Below are 24,975 nucleotides of genomic sequence, written 5' to 3' on the forward strand. Positions count from 1 at the left end.
GCTCAGTGGTTAAGAGTCCGCCTGCCATTGCAGGGGACACAGGTCGAGCCCTGGTCCGGGAAGATCCCACAGGCCGTGGAGCATCTAAGCCCGTGCACCACAACTACTGAGCCTGCGCTCTCGAGCCCACGAGCCACAAGTACTGAAGCCCACGCACCTAGAGCCCATGCTCTGCAACAAGAGAAGCCACCGCAATGAGAAGCCCGCGCACCACAACGAAGAGTGGCCCCCGCTCGCTGCAACTAGAGAAAGCCCACGTGCAGCAACAAAGACCCCATGCAGCCAAATAAATAATTTATAAAAAAAATTTTTTTTGAACACTGAAAAGTGTTCAAAATCAGAATGCAATTCATTCTTCCTTTTGCTAAGCCGAAAGTCTATCTCCCTACCCCTTCCATCTTGGTTTCTCCATCAGATTAATTTAAATGAAAAGCCCAGATTCTGCTGGTGATGGAAAATTAGAGACATTTCCAAGTTTTCCTATTGGATTTCTTCGATGCTCCAAATTATTTCTACTCCTCTTTTGGTCTTGGTGACCCAAATACTGCCCCCCTTTTTTTTTTTTTTAAGTATTTATTATTTTATTTATTTTATGGCTGTGTTGGGTCTTCGTTTCTGTGCGAGGGCTTTCTCTACTTGTGGCAAGTGGGGGCCACTCTTCATCGCGGTGCACGGGCCTCTCACTATCGCGGCCTCTCTTGTTGCGGAGCACAGGCTCCAGACGCGCAGGCTCAGTAATTGTGGCTCATGGGCCCAGCTGCTCCGCGGCACGTGGGATCTTCCCAGACCAGGGCTCGAACCCGTGTCCCCTGCATTGGCAGGCAGATTCTCAACCACTGCGCCACCAGGGAAGCCTCGAAATACTGCCCTTTATGGAGAAAGATTATTTTAGTGGAAGATTTTGTAAATAAATTGTGAAAGAGTTACATTCCTTGCACCTTACACCATCTGAGACTCCAAGCTGATCTCCACGGAAGGCTTTTAGCACCTGAAAACTGACAGTAAATGCTAACCAGGAGACTTTCTCTCTTTCAGGATGATATCATCACTGTGATCAGCCGAGTTGATGAGAACTGGGCAGAAGGCAAGTTAGGAGGTAAAGTCGGCATCTTCCCAATCTTGTTTGTAGAGGTACGTGTCTATAAAGTCTACATCTGATTCGAGCTTACTCAGAATTATACATATGCTACAGTGATGCCTGAGAGTAATTCCTATTTGATATGAGGCTTATTTCAGAACTAACTAAAGTCTTGAAAGAAAAGATGCTAGATGATAATACCCATTTCTGGCAAGAGTGTGGGAAAGGGCTTTTTCATTCTGCTGATAGGAGTACAAATTGGTGCCATCTCTCGTTTCCAGACTCAAACTCCTATCAAGGACGTTGAAAATGTACATTTCCTTTGAGTCATTAATTCCACACCTGAGAGTTCATTATAATGAAATATTAAAACAAGTATGCAAAGATATGTGTACAGAATGTGCAAAAATATTCATTGTAGCATTGTGCATAGTGGTGAAAAACCAGAAATAATCTAAAACTCAACAATAAGGATTTAGTTTTTTAAAATCATGGTAATGGAAAAATATATACCCATTAAAAATAATGTTAAAGGAGAATACTCAATATCATGGAGTACCTGGTATTATGGAAATATGTTTGTGATTTATTAAGTAAAACAAAGTTTAATATGTATAAAGTTTCAGATTTAGAAGATGAAGTTCTGGAGTTCTATTACAATGTGGATAAAATTAACACTACTGAACTGTATACTTAAAGATGGTTGTTATAGTAAATTTGGTTATGTGTTTTTTACCACAATTAAAAAAAATTAACTTCTTGAAACTAGCTTTGTAAATACATATGTGTATATATAAATGGATAAAGGGCTACAAGAATAGGTACCAAGGTATTAACAGTGGTGATCACCAGATAGTGAGATTCTAGATAATTTTCATGTTCTTCTGCTGACTTGTGTTTTGTAAATCTTCAGAAATGAGCACATATTACTTCTATTGTTTTTTTAAAATCTACTTTGAAAAAAAAAGAAAGAACACATGCTAGGCTGTCTACCTATTTCTCCAGTATAGTAATATAACCTATAGCCCCTAACCTCTCTAGCCATCACCCTCTCCCCAGCTTGAAGCAGGTCATTACACATTTAAAAGAGAGGCTTCATTGTTTAACTGCACTTATTGGGCGCTTACCAGGCATAAAGCATTAAAAGCAAGCAGTACTGAGCTATAAAAGAAGTAGAAGGTATGCTCCCTGCCCTCTAGGAGGGTGGGATGAAACAGAACAGAGGCAGAGTTGGAAAGAAGGGACCAGTTCTACCATTCTTAAGAGCCGAAGCGGGTTCTGAAGTGAATGGTGTGCCCAGAACACTGCCCAGCTGTCAAAGTTCCCTCACCCTCTCATCTCAATCTGTATGGAAGGGATGAAAGATGGAAGGGAGGGGAAGAGGAATGGTCCAGAGAGGCTGGTCTTCCTCCTCTCTCCACTAAATGATCGTGCTTTTTCTCTTGTTGAAGCCCCTTACAGGTACACCCACCCAATTCTCTCTACGTGTTCAACTTCACTCATTTTATGAGGCTCAGCTAGAAATCTTCTTTTTCCATAAAATTCCAGCAAGTAGTTGAATACTGAGTTGTCTCTTTCTTCTCAGAACACCTGATGGGTGTGTGGCTTGTACTTCACAGGCTAGCCCAACACAGAGCAGGTACTTCATAAAAAAATTAGCTTCACCAGTGAATGAATGAAAAAAATATTTGGGAGGTGGTCTGACTGACCAGGAAAAAAATTCAGAGAACAAACCTTTCAACGTGACCCTGTCCTAAATATATATTCAATCATTCAACTTATTTTTCATTGAGTGCCTGCCATGTCAGGTCCTGTGCTAAGTTCCAATGACACAAGACAGATATGAGTCCCTACTTTCAAGGATTGTAGGGTCGGACGTGAATAAGTAATTATAAGTGTGATAAATGATGCAAAGAGTGAAGGAGAGGGAGCTATTGGGGGGAGGAGAGTATGGTGTTCAACTTACCTGGGTAGGGTGTTGGCAAATGCCTTGTAAGCCAAGATCTGACAAATGATGAGGAGTAAGCATGGAGGGAAGAGTGTTTTAGGGAATGGAGGTAACATGTGCAAAAGTCCTGCAGGATGAGGAAGTGTGGTGCCTCCAAAGGACCAAAGAATACTAGAGCTGGAGCTTAGAGAGTAAGAGAGAGACAAAAAAAAAAAATGAATCCAGGGAAGCAAATGGGACACAGACCACAGGAGACTTTGTAAACCTTCCTGCATTAGTCAGGATGAGCTAGGTTATGCTATGGTAATAAACAGCCCCCGTATCTCAGTGGCTTCACAAAGAAAAAGTTATTTCGAATCCATATTACATGTTCAGCACAGAATGGTGAAAGGCTGGGCTCACACAGTCACTGAGGAGCCCAGACTGATGAGGCTGGGCCATCTTGTAGCCGTGCCATGTGGAACACATGGACTTCCTAGGTTTCATGGCCTAGGAAGTAAAGAAGAGTGAGTTGTGCATCAGCAAAGGCCTCAGCTCTGTGACATTTGTCACTCCCACTCATAGTCCATTGGCCTGCACCAGTCACCTAGTCCCACCTGGCTTGAAATCAGCTGAGAAGTGTAGGGGACTACTTGGAATATTTGCTGAGCATCATGACCTCTGCCGTATCATAAGGAGTTTGGACTTGACCCAGAGGTCAGAAGACACCACTGAAAAATTTAAAGTAAGGCAGTGACTCCATCAGATTTGGGTTTCTTAAAGATTGCTCGGGATGCAGTGGGAAGAAGAATTTGAGGAGGAGGGATTAAAAAAAGCAGAAAGATCAATTAGGAGGCTACTACATGGCTCAGTTAGAAAATGACTGTAGCTTTGACTAGTAGACTGGAAACAACTGGACAGATTCCAGGACCTTTTAGGAGGCAGATCCACAGGAGCAGGGGATAGGGGCAAGGAAGTGGTCAAGGATCATGCCCCACTTTCGGATTTGTGTGCCTAGGTCAGTGGTAGAGCCGTTTGCTGGATCAAGCAACATATGCTGAAGAGGAACGATTACGATGTTTGGGAGATAACCGTTAAGTCTCCAAGGACAGAGATGAGCTACAACTAATCCTAGTTGGATACATAGGAGGTGCTTAAATTTTTGCAGACTAGAGCTTGCATGGTCCCCTGTATTATTTCAAGAAGCTTCTTCATAGGTCTGGGGAAAAAAGGCATCACTGATTTCATTACCCATTTCTGATATCCTTTTTTCCCAAAAGTTCTACATTTAATGATTATTCATTTGGATACTCTCCCCACTACTCCACCTCTAAAATTAGTGATTATAAGAACCCTCACAATCATCATCAAACTAGCCATCACTTCATTTGTTCTCCTAATTGCTAGGAGGGGAAAAGATAATCAAGTGGTTGCTCTAACCTGGGAACCTGGTTTTCAAAAATTACTTGAACTCTAAATTGAGCTTTTTAAAGGAGTACTTAAAATTTGACTCCAGTCATTTCATTAAGACCAGCACTTGCTGAGAACCCTTTAAATAAGTTTTGAACTACCAGCGCCGTGCAAAGCAACTGGAAGGAAGGAGAGCTTTCTTCTGAGAGTGAGGTGGGGCTTTTTTGGCATAAACAGGATTTTTCTTGTTAATGTATCATTTGACTTATTGAATTGCACCTGGGTAAAAGGTGGTAAAACAAACGCGGAGCTTATGCCCGTTCTTGTCAGGACTTCTCCAGCGGGGCCTGCCTGGGTTATATGAACCTCGCTCAGCCCAGTGAACCTCAAGGATATTGTTTCAAATGAGTGGGTGCAAATTGAAGAGCTCTGCAGTCCTTCCCCGACTGAGCTATTAATCACCCTGGCAGAGGACAGGGAAGACCTAGAGTCACACGGGGCTCTTTGTCTGTGTTGCTGACAGAAACACTCACGGTATTGCTCACCTGGGGGCAGAACAATTAGGTGAAGGCAGAAAAAAATTAACTTATTTCATCGTGGCTATGAATGACCAGAAAGAACTTTACTCATTCAACTCAGCGTGTATTATCGTCTTACTGGGTGAACAATGGCGGGATGGGTGCTCTGGGGGAACATGAGACATGGTCCAGGCTTCCATGAGAAGCGCCCTAAATAATTTCAGTAATTTCCCAGTTGATCTCCCTCCTTCCGGTCTGGCACTTCTGAATAGCAGCCAGAGTGAGCTTTCTATGTATTTATTTTTATTTACATACAGTAAAATTTGCTCTTTTTGGTGTCTCTGCATTCTGATAAATGCATACAGTATAACCACACTACCATCAAGATATAAAATAGTTCCAGCACCTGCCAAAAACTACGAGGGCAGGCTGCCTCTTGGAAGTCCGCTCCTTCCCTGACTGCAACCCCTGGCACCCACTGACCTGTTTTCTGCTCCTGCAGTTTTCCTTTTCCAGAATGTCACAGAAATGGAATCATATAGAATGTAGCCTTTGGAGTCTGGCTCCCTTCACTTAGCATAATGCCTTTGAGGTTCAGCCATGTGGTCGGGTGTATTGGTAGCTCGTGCCTTTTTTGGTTGAGTCATGGTCCACGATGCGGATGTGCCAGAGTCTGTCATCCATTCGCCGATTGAAAGACATTGTGATTGTTTCCAATTGTTTGGCAACTATCACTAAAGCAGCTATAAACATGAGCATACCCATTTTTGAGTGAGCCTGAGTTTTCATTTCTCTTGGGTAATTACCTAGGAGTGGGATTGCTGGGTCAGATGCTAAGTAGGAAGCGGCCAAACTGTAGCATGAGCTTCTAAATAAAAGCATACATCAGATCATGTCACCCTTCCACCTAAATCCTGCCAAAGGCTTCCTATTACACTCAATAAACTCAGAGCCTCCCAGCCTTATGCGATCCAGCTCCTGCCTGTCTCCATGGTCTCCTCTTTACCACCTGCCCCTCACTCACTCTGGTCCATCCTTCTTTCTGGTTCTTTCACATCTTTTTCTCAAACAGGCTGAGCTTTCTCCCTCTTCGGGATCTTTCCACTAGCTTGCGATCCCTCTCCTGGCACGTTCTCATGCCTGTCTTCACGTGGTTCGTTCCTTCTTGGCATCTGTGTCTCAGCTTGAATGTCACCTTCTCAGCAGGTCTTCCTTGACAGCCCCCCACCAATCTAAAGTAGCCGCCTCCCCCAGTCACTCTCTGACACATGAGAGCATTTATTACCGCCTGGTCTTTTCTTGTTTGGTTGTTTACATGCTGGCTCTGCCATTTATGTCACCCCTTCAGCTCTCTTGTCTTTAAAGTGGGCATAATAATGCCCCTTCCCCTACTTGATGGTTTCTTTTCACAATATTACAAGCTTCTGGCGGCATCTTTTTTAAAATTTTCTATCTCAACTATATTAATCATCTTAATCATCCTCACATTGTTATTAAAAAGTTCTTAAAGGAAGAAAAAGTTCTTAAAGGAGCAAACTCCTTTTTACCTCTATAGGTGAATCTCTAAATTAGAATGAGACACGTGCTTTTAGAGGGCAACTGGTGACAATCATCATGATGGAAATTTAAGTAACTGTCCTGGAAAATTTGTTCACACAATCCCCTTTGTCAGCATATTTCCGATTTCTGAAGGCCATGAACTCACGGGGCCCTTGGTGGCAAGGGTACTCAAAATACAATACAGTCAGTGGTGGTGCTAGAGCTGGCTGGAGCTAGATGGCAAGGGCTGGGTGTTAGATTTTCAGGAATCTTGCTAGCCAGTTGTTAAACCATTGGTAGATTTTTACACCACAGAGATTGGTACAGATCGGGGTGAGGGGGGTCATTTGTTTGTTTGTTTTGTTTGTTTTTCTGATGTACCAGCACACCACTGACTAAGAGGTATAGAACAAGAGAGAATGGTGATGAGGTAAAAGTATTTAAAGGAAGTAATAAAAGGTGGTCTTAGCCTTAGGTGATCCAGGGTCCTGAATGGATTTACGTTCTGGTTAAACACTTATCAACGTATGAACTTGAGCAATTTCGTCCACTCATTATTCCACAAACACTCACTGAGCACCCACTCTGGGATACAGCAGAGAACACGTGTATAAGGCCTCTGCCCTCAGGCAGCTAACAGTCCAGCGGAGGAAAGGAAGATAAATGATTACGGTGTGGAGTGGGAAAGCATGGGGGCTACAGGAACACCGAGAAGGGCAAACAGCCAAGTCAAGGGTGGAGGGGGGGATTCAGGGGTGGCTAGAGGAAGAGGGAAGTGTCCCCCGGGTAAAGGAGGCTGGGATGATGCTGAGAGAGACGGGAAAATCAGAGCAGAGTATCATGGCTTGTTTTAAATTCTTCAGACCTCAATAAGAGTTGTACCTACGTTGCAGGAGAGTTGTGAGAATTGATTGATACAGTAAAGGAATTGGGATATATTGATAACAGATGGAAGCTGACCAAGGAATGACAACTGAGGCGGTGGCATCTGAGCCTGCTTCAGACTAGCCTGGGTAAGACACAGCTGCTCACACGAGATCAGGATGACTAAATTCTCATCAGACCTTTTGTCTTTTCAGCCAAACCTCACCGCAAGACACCTCCTAGAGAAGAACAAAGGCCGCCAGTCATCCCGCACAAAAGGCATGTCCCTGGTGTCATCCTCCAGAGGCAAGGCGACCAACACACCCACACTCCGAAGGGGCCCGGGGTCCAGGAGGAAGGGGCCCGGGCAGTTCTCCATCATGACAGCCTTGAACACCCTCAACAGGATGGTGCACTCTCCCTCGGGGCGCCATATGGTGGAGATCAGCACCCCAGTGCTCATCAGCTCCAGCAACCCCTCTGTGATCACCCAGCACATGGAGAAAGCGGATGCTCCTCCCAGCTCTGTGGGGCAGGTAGGGAACAAACCCCTGGGATAAGGGTACCTTGGAGTTGGGCAAGTGACCCACACCGTGTCACAAGCAATATTGGATGTTTAGTACCTGCTAAGCCCCCATAATGCATTAATAACAACTAATGTCATCATGTGTCAGAGATGTCTATACATGATCTCATTTCATCCTTGAAACAGCCTGTGAGCTAGGTATTATTATTATTGTTGTTGTAACCCCCATTTTACAGATGAGAAAACTGAGGTTTAGAGGAGGGGGGTTTGCTTTCCCTTGCTAAGAGCCATGGCATGGTTCCTGTCCCTTAGAGAACTTCCCTCCAAGGAGATAATGACATCTGTTTTCTGGGATCACAGTTTAACATTCACTGTTCCATCCTCCAGTAATGTATCAGGCATCACGTGGAAGGGAAGAAAAAGAAAGAAAAAGAAACTATGGGTTATTGGGTGTTTTCAGGACTAGCTATAGACTTTGCAAGGCCCAGTGAAAAATGAAAATGCAGGTCGAAAATGATTAAGAATTTCAAGATGGCAACAGCAGAGCATCAGACCAAGTGACCGGGCCCTTCTGAGCACAGAGCCCTGTGTGACTACACATGTCACACACCCTTGAAGCCAGCCCTGGTGGTTTTCATATGGAGCATTTAATAAGATAATGTATGGGGCTTCCCTAGTGGCACAGTGGTTGAGAGTCTGCCTGCCAGTGCAGGGGACACGGGTTCGAGCCCTGGTCTGGGAGGATCCCACATGCCGTGGAGCGGCTGGGCCCGTGGGCCACAACTGCTGAGCCTGCGCGTCTGGAGCCTGTGCTCCGCAACAAGAGAGGCCGCGATGGTGAGAGGCCCGCGCACCGCGATGAAGAGTGGCCCCCGCTTGCCGCAACTAGAGAAAGCCCTAGCACAGAAACGAAGACCCAACATAGCAATCAATCAATCAATCAATAAATCTTAAAAAAAAAAAAAAAAAAAGATAATGTATGTAAAGTGCTTAGCACAATGCCTGGCACATACTGAGTACCCAATAAGCATTAGCTCTTAATACTATTGTTATTAATACAACTGCTCTTATTATTAAGCCTGGCCACTGAGTTGCCAACTGAAGGGAGATAAGCCAAGGGGCAGTCCTGGCAATCCAGAAGCAGAACTACTTCTAACAGCATGAGGCTATTTAGGTTGAAGGATGCTTTAAAAGATGAAGGACCAGAGGTACAAGGCAAAGTGATTAAGAATTGCATGTCAGGTATTCTGCTATAAACACTCTCCGGAGCCAGGCAGGTGACAACTTGAAAAGACAAACCTCAACTTGCACTGATGTAATTTTTATTAAGCTGTAAACTTTGTTTTTAAACATGAATCTCTACCTTGGGATTAAATGACTTAATTGGACTTTAATCCCTTTTTAACAAGACAAGGAGGAGGAGAAAGTCAAGGGTTCCTCAAAGACCTGTGTGCTGGTCTAAAAGGAAAACAATCACCTGCTACAGCACTTCAGACCTTATATCACTGTCTGCATCTCTAGGAGGCTGGCCGTTGATGTCATTCTGCCCGCCACTTGCACTGCATACACACTCACACACAATTATACTCTCCCCTCCCTATACACTCTCCTTGCATTCAAAAACTGTGAAATTCCCTTCCCTTCCCTGTACACTCTCCTTGCATTAAAAAACTGTGAAACACACTCCATACACTTTTTTACAAGTACATACACACTTTGTGCCCCAAGTTCTACACCCCGTACACACACATACATGCTCCAACATGGGAGCCTAGTGACTCACAGTTAAGCGAAAAACTAGCAGAATTTTTCTGAAACCATTCTTTCTAAATATATAGACATAGGTATACGAAGTACAGCCCACACTCAGTAGATCTAGGCTAGCTCACTCAGCTATAAGTTGGCTTCCCAAAGGATTTAACCAAGCGTCACTTTCCCTGTGCCTTTTTCATTCTTCTTCCTGGTCATTTACCTCATCAACAGAGAGGCTGGACCAAAGCAGAGAATCCTAGTAGGATTCAAAACAAGTAGTAATCCTTCCTAATGTTCACAAATCGTGAGAATTCCAAAGTGTGGCATTGGCATATCCTATCCCCAGGGAACCACTGCACAGTACTGATAGCCTTTTCTCAATTCACATGGTGGTGGATTGTAAGTATTCTAAATGTTTGCCCAGATGTTGTCAAAAACACACTCTTAAAATGCCCCACTTATAGCTACATCTAAAGATGAGTGGAAAGTTGAGCAAATGACAAGATCTCCTGCTTCCTTTTTCTCTAACATCCTTGAGAGCTGTGGTTGGGTCTAGCTTATCAAACCCCCCCTCCTTCCCCATCTCAGCACCTTTCATAGTACATAGTCCCTAGTAGGTGCTCAATAAATCAATGAATCAAGACATTTGGCTTAAACATCTAGGCAGATGGTGGTGGCATATACATAGAGAGGGAAGACTGGAGGAGGAATTGTTTCCTATAGAAAGATCACAGGTAAGTGTAATTCTTTCAACCAGTAGACATCTGTTGGGTGCTTACAATGTACTAATTACCAGATTGAGTCCTGGGGATTCTACTACCAAAGCATCAAGAACAGCAATAATAACCTCAAACATTTATTGAAAGTAAAAGAATTGATAGGTAGAAAAGGAAGGAAGGAAGGGAGGAAGGAAGGAAGGGAGGGAGGAAGGGAGGGAGGAAGGAATTTCTTTGTTGCCAGTGTCCTGAGTCCTGTGCTCCATCCTAAAATATGGTAAGAGCCTTGGTAGGTGAGGTACTCTCACCACTTTACAGCGACGTAATTAAGGTCCCCAAGAAAAATGGTTTGGCCAAAGTTCCTATAATTAGTGAACAGTGAGAGTCTGTTTTGACCGTAGAATTGTGTGATTCTGGCCCATAAGCTCTTGTCACTATGCTTCGCCATTAAAAAAGACGTCATCAGGCAACACCGTTACATCAATGTAGTTTATCTTGAATGTCTGTAGCCTCCCTTTTCTTGCACGTCTTCACTTGACTCCAAGGCCTTCCAGCATTTTCTTCTCTGCGCACCCCTCAGTAAAGAATTTGCCCTAAGTCTTCTGCACCTCAAGAAGTTTTTCATTTACTATCACTTTGTTCCTTTATGAACTACCAACTGTGTCCAAGCATTGTGCATGGTACTGAAGGCACCAGGAGTAAGCTTTTGCCCCCAAGGAACTCACAGTCTAGCAGGGATACAGAAAATAAATGACTGACTATAGTGGAGTTAGGGCTTCCTAAAATGAGATGAGCACCCTGATGGCACCCACACTGACTTAGGTAGTGAAGATACTTGGAATTTTACAACACAGAACTGTCGACAGAGAAAGTTACTTCCTTTCCAACTTTCCCCAAGCCTCTTGGTGATATCAGAAAGTCTTAGTTTGGTGCTAGTCTGTCTTTAACATCCTCTATCAGGTTTTGCTAATCTCCCTCTGTCAGGAAGAGAGAACAAGGCATCAGGCTCAGAGCTTTGGGCAAGCAATTGCCCATCTCTGAATTTCATAACACTGTATGTTTTTTATCATGTTGTCGGATGTTATCCTTCATATCTTACAAGTGATACCAGTTCTTGTTCACAGAAGTCTATGAAAAATTTTTAATACTTTATTAAAATGTTAAAGCTTTTTTTTAAACAGTGAGTTAATAAAGGTACAAGTGATATGTGGATATGGCAAAAACCATGAAGATGGGACGCAATGTAGTTTAGAAAGCACCAGTCCAGAGTAAATACTTGCATAATTAGAACGTGTAGGAAGTGCTGCGGAAGGAGAGAAGAGGGCATTTGTCAGCTTCAGTCATGTTCCCTGAGAGAGGGATATTTGAATATTTGAACATTGGTCCTTCTGTGACTGACGTGTAAAAAGTCCAGGAAAATTTTTTAGGGAAAAGCCTCTTTAAAGAATGTTCAGTCCCCACCAACTAAACGGAGGGGGCTTGGAGGAGCAAGGAGTAGGTTTCCTGAAAACACCTCTAAAGAAACAATGAAGAGGTGGATTATCCTTCACCTCTTAAACGCCAAAGGGTAGCAGTTCCTATCTTCTCACAGAGAGAAGCTGAAGCAAGGAATTCTGTTTTCCTGTTGTCATTGTGTCCTCCCACCCTTGGGAAACCACCTGACACATCTGGCTGGAACGTCAGGAAGTGACCTTAAAGGTGAACTTTGGACTAAAAACAATTGTGCTTGAAAATAATTCAGGATTAGACCTGAAGACTCTGAGTAGGTTCCGTGGGAAACTGCACTGCAGGAGGTTAAGAAGGAGAATTGGAACCAATGCCGCTGGCCTTTGGGGGAGTCCTGGAGATTATCTCTAGGTCTGCACTGAGGACGGCGATGCCTTAGAAGGAGAAGGAAAGTCAACTGCATGGGACACGAGTTAGAAAGAAGTCCGTCAGTAATGCCTCTTAAGGGAAGCCACCATGCCAGGCCCATCCTGGAGATACCAAAACTGACTTGTTCAGGATGTGGAGTTGGTTTGTCCCATCTCCCCACTCGCAGCACCATGAGGTGCTCTTGTTTTCTGTAACTCTAGCCTTCCTAAGACATTCTGCTCCCCCTGTCTACGCACCCTCCCTGCCCAGGGAACTCAGCCTCTTCCTCCCTTCCCCCTCCCACCACTGCCAATCACTCCAGCCCCTCCTTCAGCCCGCCCCTTCTCCTGTATCACGGGCCCAGGTGAGTGCAACTGCAGTGCAGCTATATAGAAAGCCTGTCGTCATTCCAGAGTTCTCTCTTTCCCTCACCTTCTACATCCAGTTCGTCAGCAAGCTCAGTTTGCCACCTAAATTGCAATTGTTTCTATTCATTCCATCCCACTGCCTTAGTTTTGGTCCCCATCACTGCGTCAGCCTCTTCCTGGTCTCCCAGAACCTTGCTCAATCTCAACCCCTCACCCTGCCGACCCCCTCACCCCTACCCATTCTCCCAATCATAGCCTCCATACTCTTGAAAACCCAAATCTGTTTGGCTGCTTCTCCTCCCCAGACCACCAATGGTTCCCTACAGTCTTCAGAAGCGGCAATACCTGCCATTAACTAAGTGCCCACCAGAAGTCAGAAACTATCAATATGAGATGATTTACAGACATTATGACTATTCTCACAACTGTTCAGAGTAGGTGTTCATGTGCCCATTTTACCAAACAGAAAAGGTTTGGGACAGAAAAATTAGGTAACTTGCCCAAAGTCTGAAAGCTAGAAACAGACCCAGGATTTGAGGGCAGACCTGTGCCCTCTCTCCTAAATGAGTGAAGGCATTCTAAACCCTCCCTGATCTGACGGTAGCCTTCCAGCCTCCCCCCATGTCCCCCCCACACATGCACACACACAAGTTGCAGTGACCTACTCAACATTTGTAAGCATAGTGTATACTAGGCCACCTCTTGGCTTTTTGTGCTTGTACCCAGCATAGTGCCTGCATTACTCTGGGCAATGAACAAATGTTTGTGGAATAAATAAATGCTGTTCCTCCTGGAATTTATTTTTGGTTCATTTGCCTGTCACAGTCACATACATACCCCAAGCCCTGTATGCATATCATTTCTTCAAGGAAACTTCTGCCACCCCTCTTCTGCAGAATTAATATCTTTCCCCTGTGTTCACATCACATTGTTTACACTTGTGTTCTTTGTACTATAAGCACCCCATATGTATCTTATCACCAGGCTTACTAGATTGAAAACTTGTTAGGGGCAGGAGTGGTGTTTTATTCATTTATGTTGCTGTTGACTTTCCAAAGCCCCAGTCAAGTTTTCTAATAACATATTTTGCCTGAAGAATCAAAAACAAAGACAGAGGCCTCTGATTTATTTAAATAACTACCAATCCCTTTCCCCTCTTCTGATTACCCAGAAAATAAAAGAGGCAAGATAGAGAGGGGAAAGACAGGTCACTGAAATCATTCCTTATGATGTGATTCCCTCCCCCAGGCCTCCTCCATCCCATCCCAGGATGATGATATGGCAAGTCCAAGCATCTTTCCTGGGCTCCTGGGAAGATAAGCTGTCATGTGCCTTAGGGAATCATGAGGTCTGTAAAGCTGTCTCTCCTTTCAATCCAATATTCAAAATATTCTGAAGAAAGTAATTTCTTGGAGCTTCAACTATAAGTCCAGATCTCCTGTGTCCCTTTGTCTCCATCTTTCGTAGAAATCTCCCAACCCAACTTTACGGTACTCAGGACGGCCATGAGAGATGGTTTTTACTGAGTAGTAAGATAATTTTTTTTTCCTTTGGACACAGTGTCAGTGCTAATGTATGTTTAAGATTCTTAGCTAATCCTCCTTCTAAGGTAATTTACAGAAATAAACTTCCCCTATGCTTATATTCTTATTTTGATTATCTTCCAATATAAATTTTTATCTTTACAATTTTCACACAACAAACCCCTGCTCACAAGTGAGGCTGTCAGAGCTCTCTTGAACTGGCCGGATTGGCCCCAAAGAGTCGTGAGTGAAAAGTGGGGAGACTCCACTAAATCAACACCTGTCCCCTCAAACTGTTCTGTTCCATGTCATCATTATCTGCCCCAAAGTACCTTCTATGGGGCCTAACAGGTGCTTGAAATATGTTTATTAAATTTTCAAGAACGTACCCCTTGGGTGGAGACAGGCCCTTAGACTGTTCTCATACATTATCAGTTAATGCCTTAGCAGGAGTTCCCTGGCAGACATCTGAAAGCAAAAAAAAAAAAAAAGGACACAGGGTAGAACCAGAGGGCCTCTGCTGCCCTCTGCTCTGCCAGATCCCCTGGGTAAAGAACTCTCAGGAGCCACCTAGAGAAGCGGTGTTACGTACAGGGGAAACCACTCCAGCCTTAGACCCAGACACCTCTCCCCCGTCCCAGCAGTGAGACTTCTGACAAGTCTGTAGCCACTCTAAGCTTCAGTTTCCATCAAAAAAACAGGAATAACCCCTACCTCACAAGGCTGTCGGGAATATCAAAGATGTAAAGTGGGTGTAAAGTGCTTGGCTCCCATTTTTATTATTTTTGTTATTATTAAAAATGTTAGCAGTCGAAATTTCTTAGTAGTCAGTTGCTAGATTTCTCTTCAATCACTCTCCTCCAGGTTTTTTGAACTTTTTTGTAACAGAAAATTTCAAACACATATAAAAGAGAAGAACACAGTGAACCCTCTTGTACATATCACCCAGTCTCAGCAATTATCCACTCACAGGCCAATCTTATTTCAGTTATAACCCCACTCATGAACCAGCTCCTAATTGAGTTACTTTAAAGCAAAGCTCAGACATAATATCATTTCATCCATACACATCTCAGTACCTCTTTAAAAATTTCAGGGAGTATTTTCTTCCAAGAGTTTAACATAAGAGTGATCCCATTATCACACACTAGAAAATGGAAAATAATTTCTTAAAAACATTAAATGTTCAGTGTTCAAATGTCCATATTTGCCTTGTACGTTTTTTACAAGATGTTTTGTTTAAATGGCATCTAAATGAGGTAAACACCTTGCATTGGGTTGATATGTGTATTAGATTTCTTTTATTCTACAGGTCCTCTTGCTTTTGCTTTCTCTCTCTGTCTCTCTGTCTCTGTCTCTCTGTCCCTGACCCTCTCTCTCTCTCTCTGTCTCTCTCTCGTCCTTTGCCATGGACATGTAAAAAAAGCCAAGTCATTTCTCCTGTTGAATTTTCCACATTCTGCACATTCTGGGTTGAGCCTATGCAATGTTAACACATCCTCTCTACCATTCATGAGGAACCATTCATGACCATTGATTCGGGGCTGCAAAATGGTGACATTCCAAATCTATCATCCCTCCTGAATTTTTTTTTTTAATATTTATTTATTTATTTGGTTGTGTCAGGTCTTAGTTGCGGCTTGCAGGCTCCTTAGTTGTGGCATGCGAACTCTTAGTTGCTGCATGCATGTGGGATCTAGTTCCCTGGCCCGGGATCGAACCCGGGCCCCCTGCACTGGGAATGTGGAGTTTTAACCACTGGGCCACCAGGGAAGTCCCCCCTCCTGAATTTTTTTAAGCTGCCAATGCTTCTATAAGATTGACTACTACCTTCTAAGAGCTGATGATGTGTAAGATCCTATACTGTGAGTTTTAACTGAATTATTTCACAATGATCTCCAAACTTTCATATCATGGGCCCTCAGCATATACTGGGGAATCCAAAGTTCATGTCTTAACCACTATATATTTATTCTCTCCCCACCCGCCCCGTGTTTCTCTTTCTCTCTCTTCCTTGTTTGCTCCCAGGCGTTTCCCTAGTTCAAAGACAGGACTCATTTCTCACCACCTTCTCTCCTGGCGTGTTTGCCATCACTGAACTGCTACTCCTTTTTCCACTGGCCGCTGCCAGCTGGGCTAATCTCCCCTGCCTGCCTGTGCCAGTCTCCTTGTTTACAGCCTTATCACTGCCCTCAGGCCGGCCTCCTCATCCTGGCCCCATCAGCCGTGTGTTCACCCTCCTGCCCCTCCTGAGGACTGGTTCCCACAACTGGGCTAAGACCAGGAGGAAAAGACCAGGTTTCTTCAGCCTGGAGAAGAAAGGGCTTCAGGGTTGCTGTGGGAATAGAAGTTGACTTTATTTTTCCAAACGTGGGTTTACAGACTGGTTTTGTGTTCCTGTGTCTGGAAGAGGAATGGAACATAAATCAGCACATGAAGGATTTCATGAGGAACAGGGACAAATCTCTCCCATCGCATAGACTGTTAGAAACTAAGTACGGAAAATGCTGAAGGAGCCTATGGGTGCTGCTGTTGGATTTTGGGGTGGTTTTTATTTTCTCCTGTAGAGGAAGGCAGCTTAATATAAACAGAAGGGCTCTGAATCAGGCTAAGCTTCATGCCATGGCTTTGCTACCTCATAACTAAGTGACAGTGAACTAAGTACCTTACCCCATCGAGCCTCAGCATCCTCATCTGCAAAATGGGTAGGTCCTTCCCTGCGAGGTCTTTTCAGGGATTAGCCATAACTCGGTAAGCTGCTGCCATTGCTCTTACCTGCTTGCCTCCAAGTAGAGTGTTTAGAATATATCATCATTGGTGTGATTGAGGAGAGCCCCTGGCTTAAACCGGGCATCGAGCCAGACAACTTCCAAGATCTAGGTGACCCTTCCAATCTGAATTCCCTAAGGTATATTTTTCACAACTCCTGGCCAACATGGGGGTGATCTTGTCTCATTTTATATGTGAGAAAATTGGCAGGAAAAGGTAATTCCATAATAGAGTCCACGTCTTCCTCCAAAATCAAATAAACTAACTGTGGTTTAAGACCAAACTAAGAGTCCTTTTACTGCATCATTTAATGCCTCATCCGTGAGCCATGTGGTCCCAGGCTGCAAGAGTGATCTTTAGTACAAGACAGGTGCCATCACTACCTGATGTGCCATGATGTCACCAGTGAGGCCTAAGAATCTGATCCGAGCGCTCCCTGCCATCAGCAGCGTGACGGGGGGAGGCATTTTGCCTCTCTAGGTCCCAGCTTTCTCATTTTCTAGGTGGAGTAATAAAACAGACCTGGCAGAGTATTATGCTGCTCAGTTAGCGAATAGCACACTCTGAAGGTAAATGACACCGGGAAGAACAGCTCCTATTATTTAGTTAATGATGGTCATGGTTGTGATTCCTCTGGTCTTTTCTCAAGCACTCTTTCACACAAGAGTTCTCTTTAAAAATAAGGGCTTTGCGGTCAGCCAGCTCTCATCCTGCCTCTTACTGAGCAATATAACATTGGGCAAGTTACTTAATCTCTCTGGACCTCTGTTCTTCCATCTGTAATATGGAAGTGATGTGGCGATTTTTTTTTTTTTAAACCTCTTAAGATCGCTGTGAGGATAAAATGAGGTGATGCATGTATATGAGATAATGGCCAGGGTTTGGCAGTGGTAAATGGCCCAGTAAATGTTCACTGTATGATTAATGTTGGGTCAGCTCAGGAAGCTATGACCTGCCCCCATGCCCATGCCCCAGGGCTGGCCTGTGCAAACAGGCCTTGCTAAGAATGCCGTCCACCAGCAGCCTGCTTCAGAAGGATGCTCCATCAGAGCCCGCCTGGGGTGCAGAGGCTTCCAAAAGTCCCCGTGCTTCCTTGATAAGCAGTGGCAATTCTGGAAGTAAGGAAGGAGTATGGCTTTGGGCTTGTATCTTGTGGCCCCTTGGGGTAACTGTACTTGCTCAGCTCAGACCCTCAGCTGTAATGCCAAGGGGAACCCGCAGGAGGGAAGCCACGAAAAAAGACTTTGGACAAAGGAGGAGACCAGGGTGGAGACTGAGGCAGGGCCGTGTTTCCACCATCTTTTTTTGGCACCTCTCAGCTTTTTCTGTAAGCCACATCCTCATCTGGTCTAGTTGCCCAAGCCCCTCACAGCCCACCAGTGAAGCAGCCAACAAAGAGTTGTCGGATGTCCCCCATGCTCCAGGCACAGGCAGTACAGTGGGCCAGGCAGACCTGGTCCCTAAGCTTGTGGAATCTCCAGACTAGCAGGAAAGACAAATACTAAACAAAGTATTATAAATACCTGATACAAGATTGTAAGTGTGCAAAGTTCTGTGAGGTTGAAGGATGGGGAATGAAGAGAGTCTGAGGGTGGTCAGGGAAGCCTACCTGCAGGAAGTGACCTTCAGGTAGAGAGAGACCTGAAGGATAAAGGAAGTCAGCCTGGGGAAAGAAGGAGGTGAAGCGAGACCCTCTCCTCAGCCCCAGCAGCCCAGTTCACTTTATACTGAAGTTACGCCAGAAAACAGCAGTGCACAGATCCCCGCCCTGCCCAAGCTCTCTTAGGTCCTCTGGGGAAAAACCATTCTTGTTTCTGGTGACCAAAGCAAGTTCGGTAATTAACCCGGCTTGCTTCTTTGATTCAGCACTTCTTCAACAAGAAGTTAAACTTTACATCATCATTCTGCCCAATTAATCCTGGCAGGTGAGCCACTCAGGAGCCCCAGCCCTGCCAGGGTTGAAAAAGGGAGCGGCCTGGCCTGACCGCAGACATTTTAACACAGACTCTTTAGCCCTGGGAGCCAGGAGCAAGGGTAACTGATACCCAAGGCCACTGGGGCCCTTAACACACACACACACACACACACACACACTGTCACAGAATTCAGCATGAAGGAAAAATAGGAGAGGAAAAATACAATAGAAGGGCAAGAGAAACTGAAAAGAGGTGTACAGGGCAACAGTCAGGGACAAGGAAGGTAGTATAGAGAAGGGTGGTAGAGGAGACATGGACAGTCCTTAATGGCACAGGGACCTTGTCCATGTGGCTCAAATTTGCAAGGACTCAGTAATAGCACCTTTCACACAGACCTGTTAGGAAAGTGAATGAGATATTCACATAGAGAAGGATTTGTCAACCTCAGCACTGCTGACATTGGGGGACATGTGACTCTTTGTTGTGGACACTGTCCTGTGCATGGTAGGGTGTTTGGCAGTATCCCTGGCCTCTACCTACTAGATGCCAGGAGCACCCACCACCTGGTTGTGGCAACAAAAAATATCTTCAGACCTTGTCAAATGTCCCCCAGGGTCAAAATTAGCCCCAACTGGGGACCACCTATGTGCGGGAGATAGCACAGGGCCTGGTGTACAATACATGTAGAATAAACGGCAGCTGACATAAGGTCTGTGCAAGGCAAATGCCCTTTCTGAATATCAGACCCTTCTTCCCAAACACATGCCAAGAAAAACTGGAACTTTCCGTAGGTGGGACAGGTAGACTTGCCAGTGCCATCACTGGAAATGTGCAAACAGACTCATGTGCACAGGGTTGGAGAGGCTGAAGGGACCTATATATTCACTGGATTGTTGGAACAGGTCCACTGGGAAAGGAGCTAATTTTGTGGCGTGGATAGCAGGTGCCAGGCCCAGTGCCAGGGTCTTACATACAGACCAGCCTCTGTGAGTACTGTGAATAGATATATTGTTTCCATGTTAGATGGAGGAACTGTGACCCAGAGAGGCTAAGTAACTAGCTCAGTGTTACTCAGCAAGTACATTTCAGGATTTGGGTCAGAACCCAGGTCTGACTCTCTTCCAAGCCCATGCTCTTTCCCCACCCAGGTGGCAGGAGTAGGGCTTCTCATATGCTGACTTGATCATTCACAGTGAGAGTTTAAGAGCAATTCGAGGGCAGTAACCAGGCTTAGTGGGAAGGAATGATGGGATTGATTAGCAATGTCTGTCATGGGCCCAGGAGTAGGAAAAGGAGGCAGGTGTGCCAGGTGTTTGCCATCCTTGTACAGACCCATAATCCAAGATTCAGTGATTCTGTATCATCCTAGCTGGCGTTTTCTGGGGTCTACACTGGACTAGGGGTACATCTCGGTTTGTTCAGCAAATTAGCTGCTTTCATGCTTTCTCGGGGCATAGCTGAAAATCAAGTCTTCTCCATAGGTGAGGGTTTCTACAGAGGGCACAAGGAGGCTGTTCTTAACACATTGTTCTCATGGAAAAACAAGGTAAAAGCCCCTATCACAACCCTTTGTTAATGCTTGAGAAATTTTGTTTTTGATGATTAATAATGTTCTCAAAAAAGAAAAGGAAAGAGAAACTTCTAAGGAAATGGGCCATTTTTTTTCCATAGAAAAAAAATGTTTGTTGTATTTTCAAAGCACAAGCTTTGGCAGATGCAATATCCATCCTTCTCCCTCTCTTCCCACTCCAAAACAATCCAGCCCTGGTGGAAAATTGCACAACTAGATGCATAATAAAACCTGCTTACATGTGCAAAGAACATTGCAAACACCAGTTTGTTTCCAGACACTTCAGCTAGGGAAACTTGCTTTCTCATGGCTGAGTCTAGGGCAACCCTGAGGACAGAGAGGGTAGAGTCAGAAATGGGAACAGATCCTTCCCTCCTGCTGGGCTTAGTTCAAGCTGCCTAACTGAGCTCTTGTGCTCCACCTGCTGCCTTGGCCTTGACCTTGATCTGAGCTGGCACTGATTAGGGAAGGCTCCTTGCCTTCACAGTCCTGTTCACAAACACAGCGTGCCCACCACATGCCAGCCAACCATTCATTCAATAAAGATTTACTGATTCCATGTCATGTGCCAAGTTCTGGGCAAGCACTGGGGAGACCAACCCTAAATATATTTGAAGCAGCATGTACCAGGTCATAGAGAGCATTCATGGTTTTAATCATTCTCTTGCATCCATTTCAAGTGGGTAGGACATGAATGAGATTGGAGAATGTCTACCCTTGATGTTCAAAGTCATATTCCCTATGCCTGGGATTAGGCCCTTGCTGGGCCCTCACCTCTTTATGCAAACAGAGAAAGCAGTCACCAGGGGAAGGACTATGCACTGCAAACTATTTCTGCTATTGGCACCTGGAAATTATCCACTATTCATTTATTTGCCTGGGAGGTGCTACAATAGGAATGGCAAACTACAGCCCACCGGCCAGATGTGGCCCTCAGCCTCGTTTTGTATGGCACAAAGCTAAGAAGGTTTTTACAGGTCTAATTGGTTGGAGGGTAGGGGGGAATCAAAAGAAGAATACTCCATGACATGTAAAAATTCCATTTTCAGCATCCAAAAATAAAGTCTTGCTGGCACACGGCCACACTCATTCTTTCCGTATTGTCCACGGCCGTTTTCACACCACACAGCAGAGCTGGGGACTTTCAAAAAGACTGTATGTCCCACAAAGCCTAAAATATTTACTGTCTGATCCTTTACAGGAAAAGTTTGCCAACCCCTAGGTGAAACCTTGCTCTCTCTCTCTCTCTCTCTCTCTTCCTTTAAAATGCAAATACTTGCTGGTCTAGCGACATTGAGGTCCCTAATGCCTTGGTGAGAATGCGTGTACCTGGTCACTTGCAGCCCTGCAGGGAAGAGGCACCAGCGGAGCCCCCATAGCCATTCACGACTGCCTCTGGGTACACAGCTGTCACTTTACACCTTGTTTTGGCATTTACCTAACTGCTGCCTTCTTACCCTAAACTCCATAACAGCAAGGTAACTGGTGCCTCCTGACCCTCTCCAGGGTTAATCCTAGTTGAGCCTGGCACGGGGAAATATTTAGTAAATGTTAGTAGATGTCTGAGTGAGGAAGTGAGTGAAACCCAGTGAGTGTACCAATGTGTCTGAGTCAATAAACGTAAACAAGAGACTGAAGAAATGGCTGAATTAAGGAATGATCAAGTGATCTAGGGGGTTGGATGAAAGACAGGAGACATGGACGAGTGAGGGAATGCTTGTAAGAGTGAGGAACTGAAGAAAGAAATAAGTATACAAGTGAAAGCGGGAGATGGGCTCTCTACAAGTGCCGCGTAAAGGAGATGAAGGGTGTCACCGCCAAGCTCTGCTGATTCCCTCATTTTGCCTTGCTTGCTCATGCCCTGCCAGCCGTGGGGATTTTGTGCTTAATCAACACCCTCCCTTGCTGAGGGTGTGCCCATGCTTTAGTGCTTTAGCGTCTAAGGCTTCTGTCAGAGGACAAAAACACCTGCGCCCCTGGGCGTGAGGCCGGATGGCTGTGCCTCCCTTACTGTGGCCTCCCATATATGGAAAAGATACGCCTTCAGCTGATGTGTCCTCAGCCCCATCCCTTCTGTGCACCGCACGGGAATAGGACCTACCCCCAAAAGCTGAGGTCCCCACAGAGGCACGCTTTCCCAGTGCAAGGGATGGGCAACATGTTGATTTGGATGACATTCATGGCCATGGTCATCCTAACCAGGTGGGAAGACGTGGAATCAAAAACACCCTCTCCAAAGCCAGCCCCTCCCGGTATTCTGTTTCCTTCCTAGCACATCTTTTTTAGTCTCTTTCCTTGTTTTTTGTTTTGTGTATGTTTATTGTTTTGCCTGTTCCCTCACTAGAACATAAGCTCCCTGAGGACAGAGCCAGGCACATGGAAGTCTCAATAAATACTTGGCGAAAATGAGTGAAACATAGTCTGGAAAACAAATCATGTAAACCAACCGCTTGAACCAGCTACCAAGACAGGATCCCTTCTCCCAATGGGGACCTGACCTGACTCTGCCACCAAATCCCACGTGTGACCTTCAACATGCCATTTCCCCTCTCGGAGGCTCAGGAGATTAAATTAGACTATCTTTAAGGTCCCTTGCACCTCTCATATACTACAGTTCTAAAGCCAAGGAGAATGGGCTTCAGATTTTTCAAGGTTCATATATAGTTAGTTAATAAGAATCTCAGTTCCCTGACCACAACTCTAAAAAAAAAAAAAAAAAAAAAACTTTGACTATTGCATAAGGGACAGCCATTCCATCTGGCTCATGATGGAGATAAAGTGACACTGGGTGTGGTAACATCTCTGTTTTGGCCAGCGGCCATCTGAGCATCAAGTGTGACTATCCAAATGCAGCCATTCCTCTCCCTTAGACTTTGCTGAGCCTCCGCACAGAGCCAAAGTCTGGCCTGACATCCCACTGCCGGTGCCTTATGAAAGCCATAAAAGTGCACCATGAAACCCCAGGGATAGAAAGGACAGGGAAATCTCTTCTCAGCCATCCTTGCAGGATTCCCAGAAACCAGGCATACTCGCCCTGGCTCAGCCCAGCAAATAAGTTACAAACATTGGGAGAGGACTCGTCTGAGGGCTCCAACCCTCACAGACTCCTGCGCTCTGAGAACCCTCCAGCCCTGACAGCCTCTTGATCCAACCTCCAAACTGCACACACTGTTTTGCATACTGTAGGGAGTTCTGAGAGGGTCGGCTCTCAAGTCAGGATGTTTAGGTTTGAACCCCAGCTCTGCCTACTGGCTGGCTCTATGGCCTTGGGCAAATGACTTTCATGGGTTTTGCCTTGACTTTCTCATCTGTAAAATGGGAATGGTGATGATAATAATAGTATTTAGCCCTTTGGTGTGTTGGGAAGATGACATGAGCTAATAGGGTGCTTAGGAATGGATGATCCCTAGGAAGCATTCAAATATTAGCCCTTGTGGTGGTTGTGATTTGCAAAATCTGTGGATGGTGTTCCCCATCTCATCTCAGTGAGATTATACACTCCTTAAGGGCAGGGACCACACCTTCCTCTCAACCCCATCCTCACATTGCCTCATCCAAGGCTGGGAACACTCAGAACGCTTGTCAATCAACAGGCATCAGACATTCATTCTCAAATGTTATAGGAGGTCTGCTAGTCAAAATCCATGGGCACTGGCACCTAGCCTTCTTTTGAGAAAAATGACACAGGTGGTGAGAAGAGGCTGAGCTAAGCAACATCGAGAGAAGGTAAAGAACAAAAAGTAAAACTGTCCACCCCCCCAAAAAATATATATATATACTTTGTTTGGTGTTAACTTCTTAATGCCAACAGAAGAGAGAACTGGGAGGATAGTCTCTTCACATCTGTCCCAGATGGTTCAGACACTGACCTTCCTGGAAGCAGACTCAAAAGACATTTACTGAGTGCTGAGCTACTGTTCTACAGGCTGGGAAAACCAATAATAAGTTTACGGTTGTCCTAAGGCTGGCCCTCCTTCTTAATGCAAGTCCATGGTTTCATTCCTTCTGAGCACAATGAGATGAAAATATCACGACACCTGGAAACGAATTTGTCTGAAATGTTGTGCCCTCCCTTTATTTCCTATCCGATGCAGTGCCCTGAAGGGTGCGATGCACCAATTGTGCAAAAGGCCTGGGAGCTCCAAGCTGGTGTGGTTTGCTCAGTGACAGGAGAAAACAGTAGAGGGCTTGCTTCAAGGGCAGTCAAACCGTCAGGCACCACAGACTGAGCCCTCTGGGCAGGCAACCAAAACTATTTAAATCTAATTTGGGACAGTAGTGGACAAGCTTCTGATTTCTGCAGAATCTTATAAAGCCTGCAAGCACACTATCCAGAAAGGGGCTGTAAGTCCTTGCTCTGGAAATATTACATGTCTTTTCACTCACTGTAGATCCCTGAGCTTGTCTCAAGAAAGGACCCCCAGATCTTGGTGGACTTTATGACCACATCCTATCAACCCCGTGGGAAGGAAAAACTGTTAGGTGACAACCACATCAGAGGTCTCCCAAGGGTCCCCTATAACAATAATCCAGAAGAGGAAGGCAGACTTGGCAACAAAAATACATCAGGCAGTGTTCCAGGGTACCATGACGGCTCCACATCCTAGGTCTGTGAGATTGTAGATCCTTCATTTATTAAGGGGAC

The 24,975-nt window shown here is 45.0% G+C and overlaps 1 protein-coding gene across 1 annotated transcript in view; it reads left to right on the top strand.

Moving 5' to 3' along the window:
• SH3RF2 (SH3 domain containing ring finger 2) overlaps window positions 1-24,975 on the top strand; it is a 143,590-nt gene that overhangs the window by 65,356 nt on the left and 53,259 nt on the right. The window contains exons 4-5 of the mRNA XM_059917390.1: window positions 1,036-1,131; window positions 7,552-7,872. Coding sequence (XP_059773373.1) covers window positions 1,036-1,131; window positions 7,552-7,872 — 417 coding nt within the window. The remainder of the gene's footprint in view (window positions 1-1,035; window positions 1,132-7,551; window positions 7,873-24,975) is intronic.

This window comes from Balaenoptera ricei, chromosome 3 (assembly GCF_028023285.1).
Source record: "Balaenoptera ricei isolate mBalRic1 chromosome 3, mBalRic1.hap2, whole genome shotgun sequence".
Classification (NCBI taxonomy): Eukaryota; Metazoa; Chordata; class Mammalia; order Artiodactyla; family Balaenopteridae; genus Balaenoptera; species Balaenoptera ricei.